The following is a 20,718-nucleotide window of genomic DNA, read 5'->3' on the forward strand; positions in this document are numbered from 1 at the left end:
CATTACTGCTAGCCACGTTTCACGGGAGGAGGGAGCAAGGCTCAGAGAGGAAGTGCTGGTGCCTGAGGTCACACAGCATGAAGGAACAGTCAGATCCCAACCCCAAGGCCGATGGCAGAGTGTCCCAGACAAAACCCCAGTCCACTCCCAGCTCCCTCTCCTCTCCAGCATGCAAAAGTGTGACTCTGGGAGAGGGGCCCTTCCCAGAGAGCCTCTTCTGTGTCCCCCTCAGCAGGGTGCTGGGGCTGGAAGGGTATGTGGCCACCTTCATTCCCAGCTGGGGAGGCAGAATAGGGGGAAAGAGCTAGAAGGAGTGTCTAATGAAGCCCTGCTCACCTGTGACTCTCAGGGCACCCATGAAATCAGGAGAGGTAAAACGTTCACTAGGGGGGCTTCTAGATAAACAGGATGGATACGCCCCCAGGGGCTGAGAAAGCAGGCGAGAGCTAGAGCCCCTACTCCCCAGGGACGGGTGCAGAGGGACTGCCCCGAGGGCCCAGGGGAGGCCCTGAGCTTTCTCTTTGTTTCCTGCTGGGCAGCCCCTGGCTTCTGGCAGGCTCCCTGCAGCAAGCAGAATCAAGGTGTGCATCGGGAGAAAGGTGGTTTTATCTTGCGGTGGACACGCTGGCCTCTCCTCCAGGAGCAGAGAGGGAGCCTTCTGTACAGAAGGAGCTTGAGAGATGGCAGTGTGCTTCACAGAAACACGCCAGCCTTGGCTCAAGAAGGAGCGATCAGCCGTCATGGCACCCCGCCCTAGCCCAGGCTCTGTGCTGGGCTTCCCGACATGCTCAGACCACTTGCCTTGGCCAGAGAGCTCGGTTGGTTATTGTCCCGATACACAAAGGTTGAGGGTTTGATCCCCGGTCAGCGCACACACAGGAACAGATCTATGTTTGTGACTCCTGTGCAGACAATGAATGGCTGGGACTGAGCCCAGATTGTACAGTGGTTCAGGGTGTGCATCATTCACATAGCTGGGCAAGAGGCCAATGCTAGGAAAAGGAAAAGTCAGCCTATGCATGCCTGGTAGTCAGGGAAGGCCTCCAGGAGGAGGAGGCACACTTGAGCTTGAAGGCTGAGTGGGGCTGGTCAGGGGGAGCTCAGAGCAGGAAAGGGCACACCAGAGAGAGGCTTGCCCAAGTTCAACCTTTTGGAGACGGTTTTCCCCCTTCCTGCAGGATCCCCGCACCACCTGCACTATATAATTTACTTGATATTTATTTTCAAAGCATCTTTCCCTTTTTTTACTTAAAAAAAAAATTCCAGCTTAAAAGGAGACTTTTATTACTGCCATAAATGGAAAATCAGCACCACTTGCCATAAATAGAGGGTAACTGTAAAAATAAACACTATGAAAACCAAACAGCGTCCGTAAATTCAGCCAGGAAAGGTTGTTTATTGAAGGCCACGAGCCTCCATCTCCATTTCCTCTCATTAACAGGGGAGACCGGCGAGAGTTAGCCGTGCAATTCAGAGCGACACAAAGCAGAGGCTTTCTTCTTGATGAGATGGGGTTTGGGGTGCAGGTCCCGCTGGAGGTGGACAGTGGCGGGCAGCCCCCTCCCCACCGCTGTCACTGGCTCTGGCTTCCGTGGCCACTGGCCCAATCCCACCTCTAGGACCTGCTAGCCTTCCCGGCCACTCACCTACCAGCATCCTACAGATTCTTCCGGTCTGGCTGATGGGCCACATCCTGTCCGGTTCACCATAAGGTTCCCTGTGTCTCGCACGTGCCGAGGACTAACACCTATTTTAGGAGCCAGGAGGTCAGAATGCTCGCTCGTAGAATGAACGCAGAATGGAATGAATGCAGGACTCCCTTATGGCCTGTGCTGCTCAAACCAGGGAAGAAATTTCCCAAGGCACTGATCTCCCTCCCCAAAATGGGGAAAGAACATTATTTCTGTCTTTAAAAACAAACATGAATATATTACAGAACAGCATACAGAATTTATGAATTTTGAATGAAACAGGAGACATCAAAGAAACGTGAGCCCTGGTGGGGAGCTGTTTACTCTGCAGCTGCGGTGCGGGGCAGACGCCCCCGTTAGGGGACTCCTGTCCCGTGCAATCCGTGCAGTCACCTCTGCAGCCTCAGGGTCCTCGGACACACTCTGTGGACAGGAGTGTCGCTATGTGGGCCAAAGGGCGAAGGGGACCGGGAGGATGGAGAGGGAATGGGGGGAGGGTGCCCAGGATTAGCAGGTGAGGAAGCGAGTCACAGCACTGCCCTGGCTTGCTGTGCAGCTTCGTGTAAGTTGCTTCACTTCTCTGAGCTTCAGTTCCCACATGTGTCCTGGTTTAAAGGCTTGCTTTGAGGATTAAGAGAACAAATGCACGTGAAGAGCCTGACTTAGGGTGTGGGTCGCAGTGGGGCCTCAAGTCTTGGGGGCACCCCGCTCCCTGCTGAGTTTTAGACACACATACCAGCCACAATCACCCAGGTGGGGTCCCTGCTCAGCCCTGGCTGATAGGCAAGGGGAGCTGTTCGACCCACTAAAAAGTAAAATAGCTAACAGTTTTGAGCGCTCACCACAGCACAAGCGCCTGGAGATGCTGTGCCTCCGTTTCCTCGTCGGTAAAATGAGGGTAATAATAACAACTGCCTCAGAGCCTTGTTGTAAGGATTAAATGTGTTAAGATTTATAAAGCGGACTGCCCGGCACAGAGTACATGCTCTAGAGGTGTTTCGTATTTAGTTTAGTTTTTTGTTGGGGTTTATTTTTGACAGAGACAGAGAGAAAGAAAGAGAGAGAGGGACAGAGAGACAGGAAGGGAGAGAGATAAAAAAACATCGATTCTTTGTTATGGCATCTTAGTTGTTCAATGATTGCTTGTTTATTGATTGCTTTCTCATATGTGCCTTGACTGGGGGGCTACAGTGACCTCTTGCTCAAGCCAGCAATCTTGGGCTCAAGTCAGAGACCTTGGGCTTCAAGCCAGCAACCTTTGGGCTCAAGCCGGTGACCTCAGAGTCTTAAACCTGGGTCCTCCACATCCCAGTCTGATGCTCTATCCACCGCCTGGTCAGGCTAGTTAGTTATTTTTAACTGAAGTGAAATTCATATAACAGAAAACTAACCATTTTAAGGTGAACAAATCAGTGGCATTTAGTGCATTCACAGTAGGGTGTATCTACCACCCCTGCCTTGTCCCGAAACCTTTTCATCGGTCTGAGAGGAAACCCTGTCCTCATCAAGCAGACCTTCTCCAGCCCGGGCACCACCGGTCTCCCTCTGTCTCTGCAGACTTGCTCATGCTGGACATTTCACATAAATGGAACCATAAAGTCTGCAGTCTTTCGGGATCGGCTTTTTCCACTTAGTCTAATGTTTTTGAGGTCCAGCCACGTTGTAGCATAGATCATATTTCATTTCCTCTTCATGGAAGTGTTTCTTGAATAAAATAAAATAACTCACCCAACCCCCAAAACAACCCGGGTAGTAGCCACTAACATCGTTCTCCTCTCCCGACAGATGGGGAAACTGAGGCGCAGAGAAGGTGGAGACTGGCCCCGGTCCCCTGCCAGGCAGCCCTGACACACAGCCAGGAGGGCTGGGGGCGGGGCGCCTCCCACGGCCACGGCACATATCGAGGGAGACAGCAGTGGAATTGCAGATCTAGGGAGATTTAAGGAAAGTGAAAATATCCTGGCACTCGCAGGAGCGTGGGAGTCAAGCAGGTTTCCCCAGTGGAATTCCTGCCTCCGCTCTCCCCACGTCTGGGCCACAGGGAGTGAAGGGGGCTGGGAGGGAGTGGGGGAATGTGCAGGGAGCCGGGGACGGGAGAAGGCAGACCGCCTGCCTCTCTTTCCATCCTCACCAGCACACCCTGCCCAGCCAGTGGGGCGAGCCCATTGCACTGATGGCTAGGAAGGCTCAGAGAGGCTGAGTGGGGGCCTGGGTCTGAGCCCAAAGCCCAGGCACGTGCTCCTCCAGGCTGCCTGGCAGAGGCGGAGAGGGGGTGAACAGGGGGAGCAAGGGGAGGTTGCATCAGCCACAGGAACAAGCAGCTGCCCCAGAAAGGAGCATCCCAGATCCACCGAGCAGGAGAAAGAAAAGACAGATGTGGGAGGCACCCCAGGTGGAGCCAGGAGGGCCCGGGCCAGGGAGACCCAGGGAGACAGAGCAGAAGGGGAAAGGCAGAGATGGGGAAAACCAGGTGCAGAGACCAAGACAAGGGGAGAAACTGAGGCAGATCCCAGGGATGCTCCTGAGCAGAAGAGGTTGCCCAGACAGACAGCAGAGTGGTCGTGCCCCCTCCCCCGCAGAGACTGGCCTGGGTGGGACCCAGTTCCCCCACTTCCCAGCCCCTCCCCCTCCTGTCCTGGTTTAAAGGCTTATTTTGAAGATTAAGTGAACAAATACACACGAAGAGCCTGACTTAGGGTGCTGCCAAGATGGCAGCAGTACACACGTGGGCTCTGGAATCGGGCTGACCCACATTTGAACCCCGACTGCACTTTCTCATTGGTGGGCCAATCTCTGAGCCTCGGTTTCCTCATCTGTAAAATGGGCACTGTGGGACCGCAACAAGATCATACATAGCTGTAAGTGTCTGGCACACAGTGGGATCCACGGAACATCATAATGGTGGAGAGGATCTGGTTGCTATCCCTGGGTGGTCCTGCCCTAGCCTCTCCATCCCCCAAAGCTCCCACCCTCCTTTTCCTCACCTAGAAGACTAACATGGCCTGGCCTTTTCAAACACAAGGACCATTCTAGAACCAGAGAATCGCCAGTGGAAGGGTTCTGTCCCTCCCCAGGGCCTTTGCACTTACTGTTTTTTTCTGTCTGGAAGGAGCTTTAATAGGAAGCAGTAGAGCTGGGATGGGGCTTGGGACACCCAGGGCCTAGCTAGAGTTCAAGGACCACTGCTGGAGTCTCTTGGGGCATAAAGAGACCAGCTGGTGATTCCCAGAGCCCTGCCCCAGAGGCCTCCCATCAGCTGACAGCCAGCCGGCCCTCCCCCTTCCCTCGCTTCTGCCTGCCTGAGACCATTAGTGCCGCTCTGTTTTGAACGCTATTTCCACTACCATGCGCTCTGGCCGCCAGGCCTCCATTAGAGACCCTTTCCCGGGCCGGTGACAGCCAGCAAACAGCTCCCCAGTGAGCTTGCCGTAATTGCTGCCGCCTCCGAGGCCGGAAATAATTTTTTAAAAACCTCACAAAGCAAAACAGACACCCTGCCCTCCCTCTTGCCTTCCCTGCCCTCAGCCTGGAACCAGGCCTGAGGGTGCTAAGAAAGGGGGGGGCAGTCAGGACTCCCAATCCTAAGAGACACCCTTAACATGCCAGGCTGGGGGAAAGCAGAGTTGGGCTCCGCTCCCTTGCTCTGAACCGCGTCTCTCTAGGTCCTGATTTCCTCCTCTGCACGATGGGTATGCTGGTGGCCGGCCAGGGTGCCGGGTGGGGCCATGCAACGAGGTTCTCACAGGGGGTCACGGGCATACAGCAGAGGAAGAGCCAGAGGCAGGGCAGGTTGGAAGAGAAGCTGCGGGGTGGGGGGTGGGGTTCTCGGGAAAAGGTCCGGAGGAGGAAGGAGCTTGGTGTGCTCAAGCACTAGAAAGGAGGCCAGGGTGCTTACACACGCACGTGCACACGCGCCCGTGTTTCCACATCCCCTGGACACAGAGGCTGCCCCTCCCCCAGGAAGCAGCCTCTCCTCCTCCGTGAGCATCGCCAGCTCCCAAGTCCCTTGCCACTGTCCACTCGCATGGCCACACCCACTCGAACACTGGCCACACCCTCTGCCTCCCCCACTTAGGAATCTTCCAGGGTGCCCCCTGCTCTGGAGATCCGAGCCCAAGCTCCCCACGCTGCTCTGCACGACGCTCCAAGTGAAGCCCTTGCCAGACACAGGCAGTCCGGCCCAGTTCCATGCTAGTCTCTGCAGTCTCCTCTCAGCCCTGGAGGTCCCTGGATACTCCTCCAGGAAGTCTTCCCTGACTGCACCAGGACACAGCAACCACTCTCACTGGAAACCTGCAGGGACCCCCGATGGCTCACCTTCCCGTGCTGTTTCCCGGGCTCTTGCCTCTGGTTTGCTCCCCTTCATGATCTCACCCACCCCCTGAAAACCCCCACTCACAAGGGCTTGCCAGGGAAGGTGAATGCAGCCCCGGTCACGAGGGAGGGCTATGGGGCAGGGGAAGGACTCCAGGCCCACGCCTGGCCCTGCTGCACACTTGCCCTGTGACCTGAGACCAGCCTGCTGGCTCCTCTCTGGGCCTCAGTTTCCCCTCCCGGTGAGATGAAGGTGGCCTCTCCTAAGGATCACAGGTGGGCTCTGGGGACTCAACAAACCCTCTAAAACTTGGCAAAATAATGTGGCGGTTTTTTCTGAGGAAACAATCCAGTTCTCCTCAGATTCTCAAGAGGACTGTGACCTCTAAATTAACTAGGAGCCACTAGTCTGGACAAGCTCCAGTGTCTCTTGTACCTTCACCATTTGGTTATTCACTCTTTTTTTATTATTATTATTATTATTATTATTATTGATTTTAGAGAGAGAGAAAGGGGGAAAGAGAGAGAGACAAAACCACTGATTTATTTCGGTATGTGCTCTGACCAGGGATCGAACCAGTAACCTTTGCGTACGGGGACAACTCGTACCAAGTTAACAACCAAGTTATTCAGCCAGGGCGGTCATTCATTCTTTTATTCACTTCATTCGACTGACACTTCTTGAGTGCCTGCTCTGTGTGAAAGTCATGATACACAGAACATGTGTATGTACAATTCAGAGATGTCATCTGAAGAGAGGTACGTGTGTGTGTGTGTGCATGTATGTGTGTGCAGAGAGACAGAGAGAGAGAGAGGACAGAGGTGAGAAGAGGAAGGAAAATGTAGACACATACAAAGGGACAAAGAAAGATGAAGAGAGAGTTAAAGACAGAGATAGAAAGCAAAAGAGGGAGGGGGAGAGACAGAGAGAGAAACCAGGGGAGAGAAGGACCCGGAGCATCTGACACAGTCGGGCACTGCCAGCCCCTCATCGATAGCTCTGAGCAAGGCCCCCTCTCCCAGCTCCGCTCTAACCTCCAGATGCTCCCAGAGCCTCTCTTCTCTGTCCCAAGGGCAACAGCTCAGAGGGGGGCGGGGAGGCCACTTTTGAAGCACAGGCTACTGGGCAGAGGAAGCCAGTCCGGCCAGGATGCTAAAGGACCACCCAGGCTCCTTCCCACCGCACCACAGCTCCTCAAAGCCCACATCAATCACCCCAACACACTCACTCCAGACATCCGCTCAGACAAAAACACGAGCCCCTGGTAGAACCCCCAGGGGACAGCAGGTGCACCTGGGGTCACACGCATGCTCCACCTCTCCACAGGGGCAGGTACCACCAGGCCTCCCTAGCCGTGGAGGATGGAGATCTCGGAGCCTAGACTCCCAGACCTGCGTCTTTCAGCCACACCCAGGCCTTCCCGGCGGCGTGCTGGCGCTGTGAGCCCTGAGAGCGCGCCATGCAGCCAGGGCGCCGCTCCGGAACACGGCCCCTGCCCACACACCCACCTGCTTTGGCAGCCAGAAGCAGGACGGGTGAGCAGGCAGAGAACTCCAGCTCTGCAGTCCCACAGGCTGGGCTCAAGCCGGGCTTTGCCACTCAACCTCTGTGTGCCCTCGGGCAAGCGGCATCACCCCTCTGTAAGCCTCAGTGTCCTCATCTGTACAATGGGACAGCCCTCCTCCTACGGCGTAGGAGGATTAAATGAGAGGAAGGAGGGGAAGTGGTGGGCACAGAAAATGCGTAATGAGCGCTGGCTGGCATTTCCATTCTCAGACCCACCCATCCACCCCAAAGCCACAGAGCTGAGCACCACACGCTAGATGGAACTCCACGCCCCCATCGGCCCCATCCTCGCCTGCTGACTGGAGGATCCAGGATCGGGCTTGGGAAGATGCAGATGGAAAAAGTCTAGGCACTTTGAGGTTAGGGGAACGCAGCCCGGTTCAGGTTCAGGTAGGGACCCTGAGGCCCAGGGGAGGCAGGGTCCTGCCACCACCCAGACGGCAGAGCTGGGGGGAGGGGGGAATGAAAACCCAAGGTCCCACTGTCCTCGACTCCGGCTCCTTAACTCCGAGGGGAAGTGAAGGTGCAAAGGGGTCGCTGACCCTCCCCCACCCCCACCCCACCCTGACACAGGGACAGCAAGGGGCCTCACCCCTGCTACCTCCCTCGTGTGAGGCCAGGCACGCTGTGCTCACAGGTGCTCTTATCCCAGCACCGTCACCTAGTTGCTGGGTGACTGACACATATCGACTAACCACCTACTGGGTTCTGGCTGCAGCCCCCCCCCCCCCCGCCCACCTGCGTTCGCTCCCTCGGGAAATAAGGCAGGAATCCCCTTTCGATCACATCCGACTGATAACTGGTGGGGTCCAGCTTGCATACCTCCTGTGATGAGCAGTTCACTACTAGCTACCCTCACCGCCCCAGGGGAGAGTGGCCTTCTCCAAGCTGAATGCCGTCTCTGCTTCCTAACTCTCAGCACAGTTTACGCATACCTTTTTAAAAATAGCTTTGGCTATCTGACAAGAACCTCATCAGCCTTCTTCGTTGCTGTCTACAGTGGCTGAAAGACCGGGCATATGGCAGGCATTCAGTTAATATTTGGTGAATGAATGAATGAATGAATGATCAAATTTCGAGTACATGGCAACAACCCCTGTTGGGCCAGCAGTTCCCAGTGTGAGGAGTAAGGGGCGTGAGGTGGTGGGGGAGCCTGTGGACCAGCATGTCATTCCCACACAGGACGTGCCTGTGTACGCCCAGCACTGTTACGTCCTTACTGTTTTCTTATAACCTCACCTGCTATTTCTTAACATCCCGTTAGACTCATCCAAAGCAATCACGTCCGTGAAATCAGTTTTGTTGTGCTGGTGATATTTTCCTAATCTACATTAAAATAAATGCGTAACTATTAAAATATAAGAGGCATGTCTGGATTCTGTCTAAAGTCATCTTTCAGGTAAGAACCAATCTTGCTGAGCGCCCCCGGGGGTCCTGAAGAAAGGTTTCAACCGGGGATGGTGTGGAGATATTCCCAGAGACTTCTCTGCTGGCTTCCAGGGAGGGGAGGGGACACAGCAGGGGGCAGGGGACCTGGAGGAACAGCAGCCTCTCTGTCACCCCATCTCCACCTCACTTCTCCAAAGGAGCAGGTACCGGAGGGACCCAGTGGCTGGGCTGTGGACCCCAGGGTCGCCAGCTGGTAGAGGGGGAGCTTCCTTCCCCCAGGGAGACCACCACCTTTCTTCTGATGGAAGCGTCTCATCAGGGTCCCGGAGAGGAGGACGCACCCTGAAGCCCTGTCACCTTCCAGGCCGTAGCATCTCCTACACCCCCGGGGGCCGGGCCTGGGTCTGCCCCCTGTCAGGTGCGATCAGCTGTACCCACCCTGGAATGTCTTTGCCGTGGGCGGTAGACATGAGGAGCGCTCCAATTTTGTGATTTCCTATGACACTGAAATTATGTAAATGTTTCAAACTACATTAACTTGGAATGAGCAAAAGTGTATGAATTCGGACCTCAGACCTCTGCTTTGTGCTTCCTGCCATCTGTTCGGTCCCTGTCACCTCCCTGTGCCGAGCATTGCAGCGGGCGCCAGGGCAGAAGGGACTCCTGACCTGCCCCTGTGCCCCTGCCCTGCAACCCCCAGTCATTACAACACGGGGAAGGGGGGTAAGAGTGGCCAGATTCCGACCTGTGTGCCCAGCGGGCCCCAAACTCCCTTTGGGGCCGACTCTTCCCATAACCCCAACAGCTGTTTCGAGCCCTAAAGGCCGAGGTCATGGCCAACCACTATGGCCAAAGCGATGCTTCATGCCACCACCTTTCCCCTCTTTCTGACACCAGCCCTCACACCGGCATTTGTGTCACTGTTCACACCACATCCTCACCCAGCTGGTTTCTTCAACCTCCGAGGCAGATGGCAGGTCACCACGGCAGGGGGCAGGGTTCGGTCTGGGTTGGCACTTGCCCTGCTCCCCCACCACGCCCAGTGCAGAATGGGGAGGTCTCCACGATCATTCCACGCCCCCCTCCTCCTCTGGACGCCTCAACAGCGCAGCGAGCATGCACCCTGGAGATACAGTCCTGGGTTCAAGTCCAGGCTCCTATACTTGTTAGGTGCATGACCTTGGGCAAGCCTTTTGACCTCCCCTCCAGAAAACGTCCCCTCCCCTTGGGGGGTCACATGAGATGGTGCTGTTTAAGGCCCTTGCATGACATTTAATAATATTTGCTTCCATATATTTCTCTCCCTATTCATACAGACTTACGTAAGGTGATTCCAAAAGCCAAATACCTCCCAGGAAATTTGGGGCAAACGCTCTCTTGCCCATGGCCTCAGTCTTCCCCTCTGTGAAAGGGGTTGAGGAAGATGGGCCGAGGGGCCGAGCTGGCTGGGTCCGAGCCTTGGTGATTCACCCCCTGGGCTCCGTCTCCTGCCCTTGCAGCTGGCGGGTCAGAAGGGACCACTCTCCCATCAACCCTGACCCTGTCCACTTGTTTGTCACAGGAGACTTGCCCAACACCCCTGCTGTCACCATGGCGATGAGCTGAACTCCCCATCCTGCCAGGCATGCCGGTAGCTCCCCTTGCTTGGGGAAAGGCCGCAGGAGCCGCTGACAGGCAAGGTGTCAAACCCGATTGGTGTGAAGGACTTGGGGAAAACTGCTTGTGAGGGCCAATTCCCCACAGGAGGCCGGGAAACCCTCAGCCCCGGGCAGAGTGTTTACGGGTGTAATTGATAGAATAATCACCAACACCCGAGACAACGGCGGACACATTTTTAAACATCATAACCTTCAGAAGACAGTGTTCAATTTTCTCCATCCCAGCCACCAAACTAGCCAGCTTATTGACGGTGAGACACCAACAGTTCGGTAAGGAACATGAGAAAGCCAGAGTCATTTTTCAGTGCGCAGGCTGTTTGCCAAATGGCCCAGCGGCCCACCGCCTCCCCCGCGCCCCACTGCTCCCTCCTGGCAGCAGGGAAAACCTCAGGACAGTGCATCACTCAATGGGCAAGGCGCCTGGCCAAGTCAGGATCTATGTCTGCATTGGGGTGTATTAATAATTGAAAGTGCTGGCCCAGGTGTGTGTGTGTGTGTGTGTGTGTGTGTGTGTGGCAAGGTGGGGTGAGGGGATGGATGTTCATTGCAGTGTGAGGCTTCCTGGGACTCCTCTCAGGGTCCACGTCCCTACTCCAGCCCGGACCTCTCCCTCTATTGCAAAACCAGACCCACCCAGCAGGCCCTGACAGCAGACAATCCCCCCCTTCCCCACCATGCGTCCATCAGGTATGGGTGAACACTCAGGACAGTGGCTCCCTCACTCCAGGCTGAAGGAGACCTGCCTCGGTAGCCTATTAAAATGCAGGTCCCAGGGTTCCATCAATAATCGATTTGGCCAGTGGGTCTGGGAAGACTCTGGGATCTGCACTGAATAAGCTCCCTGGGTGATTCCAAGGCAGGGGCTTTGCAAAGGTCTTCACACAGACCCTACCTCCCGGACCCCTGCCCTGGAGAAGTTATGAAAAGATTACTGAAGGTGTCCCGCTGATTTTCCTAACTTGCACATGGCCTCGGCAAGATCCTGTCACCTTTCTGAGCAGCTGGTTCCTCTTGGTGGAACCCGTTGCTTCGCCAGGTCTATGGGGACAGGGAAGGGAGTGCGCTTGGATGGAACTGGAGGGGAAGAAGTCTCTTCACACGACCTGCCAAACCCACCTGTCCCGAAGGAGGCAGGCCCAGGACTTGCAGACACACCTCCATCCTAGGCACAGCTCTCCAGCTGTCTGTACAGACTCAGTGACCTTGGGCAACTCATTGGTCCTCTCTGAACCTCAGGATCCTTTTCCTGAGGGGCTGAGTGTCCAACACTAGCCCCTTCCATGAATAGTGTCAGCGTTAGTGAGGTAACACTGGCAGGATTTGGCAGCACCTATCCCACAGTATTTCATAAATATTCATTCCCTTTCCTCCCGCTTCTGCTGTGCTCATGGCGGTGAGCTAACCCTTTTTGATAAGGAAAAATCAAAGTAGCTGCTGTTTATTGAGTAACTACTAGGAGCAGACACTGACCATCGCCACCCCAGCCTTTAAATTCCTGATGCCTCCCTAAGAGGCATGCATCATTCATTCCCCATTCATTCCTTGTGCCTTTAAAAATAAAGCCTTCTGCGAAGTGGGCTGAAGGCGAGTGGATAACAAGGAGACAGAAAGCGAGACAGACGTCCTTCAGGACCCATCTGACCACGGGCTCTCCCTGTGACAAGCCCTGGGTCAGGCTGGCAGACAGCGTCAGCCTGGCTGCCGGGCTGGACTCCGAGCGGGCTGGAGAGGCGAGCGGCCAGCGAGCAGTGGGAGCCAGTGGGCCTCTCCCCGGGAGCCCCCGCTCCCAGCCTCCCCACCCCGGGCCAGGTACGGAGACACCTTCCTAACCCGGCCGCCTCTCCTGCATCAGCTGAGGACACGCGGAGCCCAGGAATAATGAAACGATCAGGCTCCAATCTGCTAAACAGCAATTTCTGGGCTTTTTCAGCACACGCAGCTTTTATCAAATTGGTATTCTCCTCCTGAACACAAATGGCTTATTAGACATGACCCACTTATTCACCACGTCTCACTATCATTAATAACAGTTTCTTTTTGTGATTAAGTGAGTGGCTCCAAACCCTTCCTGTGGTGGCGGCCACTTGGCCCCGTGGAGGGACAGCCATGGGGGCCCCTCAGCAGCCACTACTTGGTGACTTCGAACCTGGTCATGCTGGGGAAAGGCAGTCCGGCCCCTGGAGAGTTGCCTGATCTCCTCATTTCTTGAGGGACAAAAGGAGCCCCAAAAGACAGACTCACCTGCCCAGGGCTACATGACAGTCGGCGGGAGAAGCCCAGTGTCCCTGCGCTCAGTGCTGCGTCCTTCCCGTCTGGCCCCTCCTCCTCTGGGCCATGGAGCTGACCTCTCCAGGGTTCAGAGGGGACATTACAGCTGGCAGGACAGAGCTGTGTCCCTAAGCACAGCTGACACCAGGGGGCAGGTGGACACTGCCACACAGAGGGTGAACCCTGCTTCCCTACAGAGGACCACCTTGGGAACTCTGGACTGAGAGTGGCACTCAAATCCTTGGGGTCTTGGTGCTCCAGGGACAGGTGACCATAATCCTCAGAGCCCCAGTCTTTATAGCTCTTGGGACTGCAAACTCAGGGAAGCCTTTCCTTGGAAAACCCTCTGGGAGCAAGTTTCAACCACGCCAAGGAACTGAGCAGAGCAAGGAAGGGAGTGGAAGGGGGAATTCCCAGTTTCCCTGGATGCAAGGGCTTCTGACAGGGAGATAAATGTCCTGGGAAAAGCGCTATCTTTTCCAGTAGACCTTGGGGCCAGTCCCAGCTCGGCCACTCATTCACCGTGTGACCTTGGGCAAGTCCCCTCTCTTCTCGGAGCCTTGGCTTCTCCCTCTGTGAATTGAGAATCAGGATAACCTTTCTCCTATTTACCACTGCTCCAAACAGGCCGGTAGAAATTAGAAGACGGATATGAATGGTGCGTAAGTGATACACAGAGCGTTTAGTATCAAGCGTGGCAAGGCTGAAGGTACAGGGAGTCCTAGTTCTCAAAAAGCAAAGACCCAAGAAGAGCTCTGGAAGCCCCCAGGCCCCCTGGAGCAATCCCACTCATTTGTCACACTCCAGGAAAGCCATCTCTGAGTATCTCTCCCTAACCCGCCCCCCAACCCTCTCCCTGTCCCCTGTCCCCTGTCCCAGAGCTGACTCTTTCCCATAAGGATAAATCACTCAGCTCTCTGCCCCTCGTGCAAACCTGTCCCCAGCCCTCGCATACGGCGCCTAGCACTGGGTGCTGCAGCCTCTCCTACCTGAGCGGGAGCCTCTGCAGGGAAGGGATGGATGGGGAGGGGTCTCCATTTTATCTATGCCCTAGTCCCCACACAGGAGCCTGGCTCACAGGGGACAGGAGCCCTCTTAAGTATCAGCCTCAGACGATCCAACTCTGCTGCCAACTTGGATTCCTCTGGGGCTAGAAGGAGCTCTGACACTTAGACAGCCAGTGCTGGGGACGCTTGCTCCCCAGCTCCCACGGCGGCGGGAGCTGAGATTTCCCACATTTCAGTCCTCGGAGAACGAGGATGATGCTGAGTGGCGGTACCCCATAGAGGGATGGCAGGGGCTTCCCGTCCACTCCCAGAGGTGACAAAAACATCGGGTACCCTTTCCTCCCTTCCACGCCTTTGGCTGCAAGCAGCGATCCCAACTACTCCAGTGTCTCCGAGGGGCTCCCACCAAGCCTCTGACCCAGAGATGCACCCACCCAACAGGGGTGGCTGCAGCCCCAGGCTACCAGTTCTCAAGAGGCAGGGTCTTCTGTTCCCCAGGTTTCCTGGTGGCATAAGGGGCAAGTGTGAAGAGGGAGGGGGCACAGGCAGCTGTGGGGTTAAACCCACAAAGGGGAAAGGCAGGTGGGCAGGGAGAGGTGGGCGAGCGAAGTGTGTTCACGTGTGTGTGTATTTGCCAGCATGTCTGCAGGCCGGCAGGCAGGCGAGAGTTGTGCAGAGTGTGTGAGCCTGCACGCCAGCTGGCAGGGTGTGAGCCCACCAGCCGTAGCGTCTGATGTGTGTGTGTAGTGGGCACAAGCGTGAGTGTGTATGAGTGAGGAGGAGGAACTGAGATGGTGTTTGCAGATGTGTGAGGATAGGAGTTGTGAGTGTGAGAAAGCAGTGAGTGTGGCTCTGAGCGTGCCCGTGGCTGTGAATGTCTGTGTGGTGGTGGAGGTGTGTGTACAGGCGAGAGTGGGTGTGGGGGGAGAAAGGGGATCTCCACCAGAGCCGGATTCGGGGTGCGCATGGGGTGCCCCCTCCTCTACAAGATGGCCAGGGTGCCAGGGCGGGTCCGCGGACCCGGCAGAGGGCGCCCCGGGACTCCCGCCACGTTCAGCGCGGGTTCGAGCCCGGGGATCGCCAAGTTGGAGCGGCGCAGCCCGGGTGGGGTTTGGTGGGAAAGTCCGCGGGGGCGACGACCGAACTCACCGTGGCCGGAGACGTAGTTGTCCCAGGGCGCGTGGCCGGCCGGCCGCGTGGTGCCGCCGAGTTGCAGGAAAAGTGCCAGGTAGTGGAGGGCGCCCAGCGCCACGGCGAGCGGGGCCCCCATGGTGTGCGCTCGGGCCGGGGGCGCCGCCGCCTCACATCGGGGCTCCGGAGACCGCAGACCCCGCAACCGCCGTCCCCTGCCGGGTGCGGCCTGGCTTCCCGGCTGCGACCGCTGCCCCTTGCCCGCTGAACCCGGCCCGACCCGGCCCCAGACCTCGGCCGGCTCCGGCCCAGCTCCGGCTGCGGGCAGCGAGCGCACGCCCAGCCGGCCGCCTCCGACTGCGGGACTCTTCCCTTCCGCGGAAGGCCACTCCGCTCGGTGCCGCCGCGCACCCCTCCCTCCCGCTCCCTCCCGCCCGCCCGGAGGAGGTGGCGGCGGAGGGATCTGCCGCTTGATTTATCATCAAAGTTTTGCTCAGGCTGGGATTTTTAAAGTGGTACCCGCAACTTCCCCCGCCCGAGAGCACACGTAGGGGGCGGGGTGGGGTGCAGAAAGCCACCCCAAGGACCCGGGTCCCTCAAAGCGTGAAACAGCTGGTTTCAGAAGCTGGAGTAGTTTCCAGCGGGGGAAGGAAGGAAACCTCTCCGCCTGCCGCCAGACCCAGTGCGCGGAGACGGACTCCTCAACTTTGCCAGCAGGGCGGTACCCGGGGCGGGGGGGGGGGGGCACATGGGGGTGGAGGTGACGGTGAGACCAGGGCTGGGGCGCAAAAGACCTGGTTCTAGTCCTGCCCCACCCAGCCTTGGCTTTCTGTGTGATCGTGTCTGGGTGTCTACCCTTGTCTGAATCTCAGGGTCTTCACCTGAGAAATAGGAATAATAGCTTCGTGGTGAGGATTTACAAAATCCTGTGTGTAAATTGCTTAGCATAATGCCGCCCTCGTGGTAGGAGCTCAATAGTTGTTACTGCTGTTGTTCCTCTCTCTGGGACTCAATTTTCGTGTCTGTGTAATGGGAGCGAGGCAGGCCAGCAGCTGGGGCTCCTTCTAACGGAGTCGCTGGGCCTAGCGCAGTGGATTGGATCGCCCCCTTCTGGACCCTAGGGCTCCCTTCCTAGTAGCAATCAGCCTGGATGGAATATTGGGGCGGGCGGGGGGGGGGGGACAATGAAGCTACACCCGCTCCCAAGAGCAGGAATCTAGTTAGATCCTCCGATTCCTTCCCTGACCAGTTTACTTGGGCTGTTGGGCTAGGCCTTCAGTGCAGACACAGGGCGGACTATGGCCCCATTTAAAAGATGAGGAAACAGTCAATTAGAGAAGTATCTTTTTCGAGGTCCCACAACAAGTCTGGGGCGAGGTGGCCTCGCTCCCGAGCGGCACGGTCCGCGGAGGCTTCAGTCCCATGGAGCGGGACAGCGTCAGCCTCGGCTACCAGCCTTCAGGCCTCACGGACCTCGCCTTAGCGGGCTCTTAGATGCGAGGATTCAGCACTGTGGACAGAGCTACCGATTTCCTCCCCAACCTCCGCCGTAGTCAGCACAGCTGATGACCCTCCCCCTTCCCACATCACAGATGGATCCTGTGGACAGCATTGCGGACAGAACTCTAGGTTTGAGAATGGGGTTAGAGGTCGTGAGACAGCCCCTCACCGCTCTGTCTCTACTCCGTCCTCTCATCCTTCCTTCCAATATTATGGCGACCAGCACACCAGATGAGGCCTGTGGTCGCCAGCAAACATTCAGTTCATTCAAAACCGGCCAGCCCCCTGAAGTGTGGTGCACTTAGTTTCAACACAACCGAAGACCCCCACAGGGCCCGCTGCGGCGCGCTGGTTCAGCACCACGGACAGATCCTCGCCACCATCCCAGCTTGGAGGAAGAGGCTGTTTGGTTTTTTGTTTTTTTTTCTGGATTGACTCACTTCTCACTTCTTTCCCACACAGAGGTGGTATTTACGCTATCTGAGGATGACCAGGCGTCTTGGCCTAGACACAAGAGTTTTATTATTCATTAATTCACTTGAGCCTTGCTCCCAACGAAATGGGCTTCATCACCCCCATTATAAAGATGAAGAAACCAAGAGTCTTGAAGATGGCATAGCAGTCCCCAAAATGAAACCCAGGACTCTTGATCGCAGCCTGAGGCCTCTCAAGGAGAGGGTGGTGGCAAAACTGGGACTCAAATTTGGGGCTTTCTTCTCCTAAACCACAGATTGGAGGGAGGGGGTCACAGGCAAGAGGACAGGAAGAGAGAGGTTAGAGGAGAGAAGAGAAAACAAGAGACTGCTTGAGGGCTTCGGAAGGAGGTCAGGGTGGGACAATAACACAGTGCCACTCTATCCGCCACTAACCCACTGGCTGACCTTCAGGAGTCCCTTCTCCTCCTAGTCGGGGACAGGGTTAAACCCAGTCACTTCTAAGGTTCCTTCAAGGACAGACCTCCAGGGATCTTTACACCTTTGAAAAGGCTCATGCTGGAACAGCTCTGCTCAGAACCGTCCTGTGGCCTTGTGCGTTAGAGGAATCGTGACTTCTCTAGTTTGCATCCAAGGTCCCAGCCTCACCTCTTGCCCATACCTTCTGCTCCAGGCACAGTGTCCTCCATGTCCCCTCCCATGCTTCCCCTATGCTTGCATACGTGTCCTTCCCTCTACCTAGCTGAGTCCCCACTGGCCACAGCCCGGCCTGATTCCTTCACAGGAATAAATGCCTGTTGCCTTCTCCAAGTCCCCGAGATTCTGCTGGCCCACCACTCCCTACCTAGCACTGTGGTAAGAACTCCAATGATCTCGCTTCAACCTCAGAACAACCAGGCCACGTAGAATAGGGTAGAATAGAATAGTGTGGTTATAAGTGTGGACGTTAGTTTAGAATCCTGCCACTTGCTAGCTATGTGACCTTAGGCCAGTTACTTAGCCTTTCGTGTCTGAGCTTCCTCATCTGTAAAATAAAGATAACAATACCTCCATCTCAAGATTAATGTAAAGCTTAGATGACTTGCTTCTTGGAAAGCACCTAGGACAATAGCCTGGCACATAGCAAAGACACGGTGTATGTTAGCTATTATTATTATTATTATTATTATTATTATTACTATTATCATTATTATTATTTATAGATAAGAAAACAAGCTCAGAGAGGTTAACTATCTTGCCCAATGTCACACAGCGAGACAGTTGTAGAGCCATAATACCTAAACATGTTTAGTTCAGTGACCCTCTTTGCAGCTTAGAAAATTAAGACCCAGAGAGCGTGAGTGAATTCCTCAGAGTTACACAGCCAACCACAACAGAGCTAGAGCCAGGTCCTCTGGCCCCCAGCTCGGAGCTCTCCCACTATACCGTACTGTCCCGTTCGTATTTCCTACAGCGCCTGAATTGTGCTTTACAGTTTATAAATCACGTTCACATCCGTGATCTAACGGAGGCCGCACGGTGAGGCGGGGCAGAGGCTGGACGTGAGAGGGTGAGCCCCCCGCGTGTTCCTCCCCTGTGTCAGCCTGCCTCCTTTCCACTTCATTGATCCAAGTGCCAGCTGCAGGCACCGTGGAAGCCGGGAGCCTAGTGGAGGCAGGAGGTAAACAAAGACCAGCCCAGAAAACAGTCTTTTTGAATTCACCAGGGTGGATGGCTCTTGTCACTCGTTTCACTCGGGGAACGCTCCAGGAAACAGTAAGCTTCCCCTCCCTGGAGGCAATTAAACAAGCATGGCTGCCAGGAGGCAAATATCACTGCGATTTTCATCACCCAAATGAAGCTCAGAAAGTGAACATCGCGTCAAGTGTTTCCGTCAGAGAAAAATAAATGATCTTTTTAAAGTTCCCCACCAGCAGGGGGTGTCACGCTGTCCCCTACCTCTGACCCGAGCTCCCCGGAGAGCCCACCCTCCCCCCTGACTCAGGAAGGCCACCCTCCCCTCCCCTCCTTGAGAGGTGTCACTTGAGCACCATGGCTCTGTCAGTAGTAACAGCCGTAAGATTTGTCCTTTTAATCCAGAATCAATAGCAAATTTCATTTAAAAATAAATTAAACCAGGCATTGGAAATCATTCACCGTGTGGGCCAGCACCCTCTACAGCGCCGTCTAAACGGCTTCCGTTGGCTCATCTATCAATGCCAAGGTGGGGGAAATACCCACGCTGCCTGATTCATGGAGAAACTACTTAAATGTATCAGCCCCTAACAATGAGCAATGCGAGCCCAGAGTTGCACCTTTTAACACGCCAGTAACATGTGGAGCACGGCTTCATAGCAGCTTATCAGAGACCCCTCGGTCACTGGCTTCGAGGGAACCCATTTATAAGGGGGAACAACGGCTTCAGTGTGTAGCCGCCTAATTTCCAGAATGTATTACTGAGCTCAGAGGAGCAATGGAATCCTATTAAACTCTTATCTGCCATGGGAGGGCTGAAAGTGGTAGGGAAAGCCAGCCTTGACATAGACATGCTCAGAAAACACCAGGGCTGACCCTGGGAGTGGGGGGTGGGGGAACAAGCCCAAAGCGGATGGGCAGGCGGGACCCCAGATGTGTGAAAATATGTGCATTAATAGAGCTCCAGTTTCCAGCGATTACGTTTACATCAGTGAATAAAACTTGGCAATAAAACATCGGAGCTGCGTCTCAGACAGCATTTCCTTTTACAGCCTGGTGTATTTCACTCACTATAACAGGAGGCAAGGAGCTGGAGGTGTCCCCGTTTCTCCCCCTTTAATTAAATTTCCTAAATTACTGCCCGAGATTTGGATAAAGCGAAAGACTTACGGCTCTGCTAATCACCATCGCGGTTCCCACACCATCCCGGGCGGTGACCCTGACTGTACCAGGTTCCAGTATTATTAAAGTGAAATACCGTGGGCATTGCCCTCCTGGGCTCTGGTGTGCAAAGGGAGGTGTGGCCTCAGGAGAAAAATGGGCCCAGGCTCAGGAAAGAGGCCTGAGTTCCAGGACTGGCTTGGCCATCCCCTCACTGTGTGACCTTGGGCAAGTTTCTCTCTCTCTCTCTCTCTCTCTCTCAGCCACACAAGTCTCCCTTTCCCCCCAAACATCCATCTTGAAGCTATTAGAATTGATCAGAGGCGGGGGGCAGCCCTTGAGAGCACACTGGGACAGCGTGGGGAACTTTAAAAGAATCTTAATGCTCAGGCCACGCCCCAGAAAGTCTGACATCATTCATCTGGGGTGAGGTTGAGGCTTTTAAAGAATTTCCCCAGGTGATCCCTGTGCCCAGCGGGGGTTGGGCACCGCTCATCTAGACACGGAATTATGGGATGCTGGCGGACTTTAGCGGCTCTGGGGAGGTTGGTTGTTCTTGCGGAGGCTGGCCGCACCCCTAGGGCTCCTTTCAGTCTACGTGGGGGTGGGGGAGATCTGGGAATTTGCCCACCCAGCAAGTACTCAGGTTCATCCCATGCAGCAGGGCTCCATGAGGGGCCACAGTGAGGCCTCCACCAGGTCGGGAGGACAGGGGCTCCTCCTCTTGTGTTCCTTGGGCCCTTGAGGGGCCCCTCTCGGTATGAGGGGTCCACCTACCTCTGCTCTCATCTGGAGGGCAGCTCAGGACACCGAGCTGTGACCTCCCACCCAGGTCTGGGACTCGCCTCTCCTCTCATAACTGGTTTCTTTGCTCACATCCCCACAAGCTGGGCAGGATCTGTGAGAGGCCTCTCGAGTCGGGCT

General features: G+C 55.6%; 1 protein-coding gene across 1 annotated transcript in view; it reads right to left on the reverse strand.

Moving 5' to 3' along the window:
• The window catches only part of VSTM2L (V-set and transmembrane domain containing 2 like), a 32,951-nt gene extending 17,558 nt beyond the window's left edge, over positions 1 to 15,393 (reverse strand). The window contains exon 1 of the mRNA XM_066235022.1: positions 15,044 to 15,393. Coding sequence (XP_066091119.1) covers positions 15,044 to 15,164 — 121 coding nt within the window. The 5' untranslated portion in view covers positions 15,165 to 15,393. The remainder of the gene's footprint in view (positions 1 to 15,043) is intronic.
• Positions 15,394 to 20,718: the final 5,325 nt, after the last annotated feature.

The sequence above is a fragment of the Saccopteryx bilineata genome, chromosome 6 (genome assembly GCF_036850765.1).
Source record: "Saccopteryx bilineata isolate mSacBil1 chromosome 6, mSacBil1_pri_phased_curated, whole genome shotgun sequence".
Taxonomy (NCBI): domain Eukaryota; kingdom Metazoa; phylum Chordata; class Mammalia; order Chiroptera; family Emballonuridae; genus Saccopteryx; species Saccopteryx bilineata.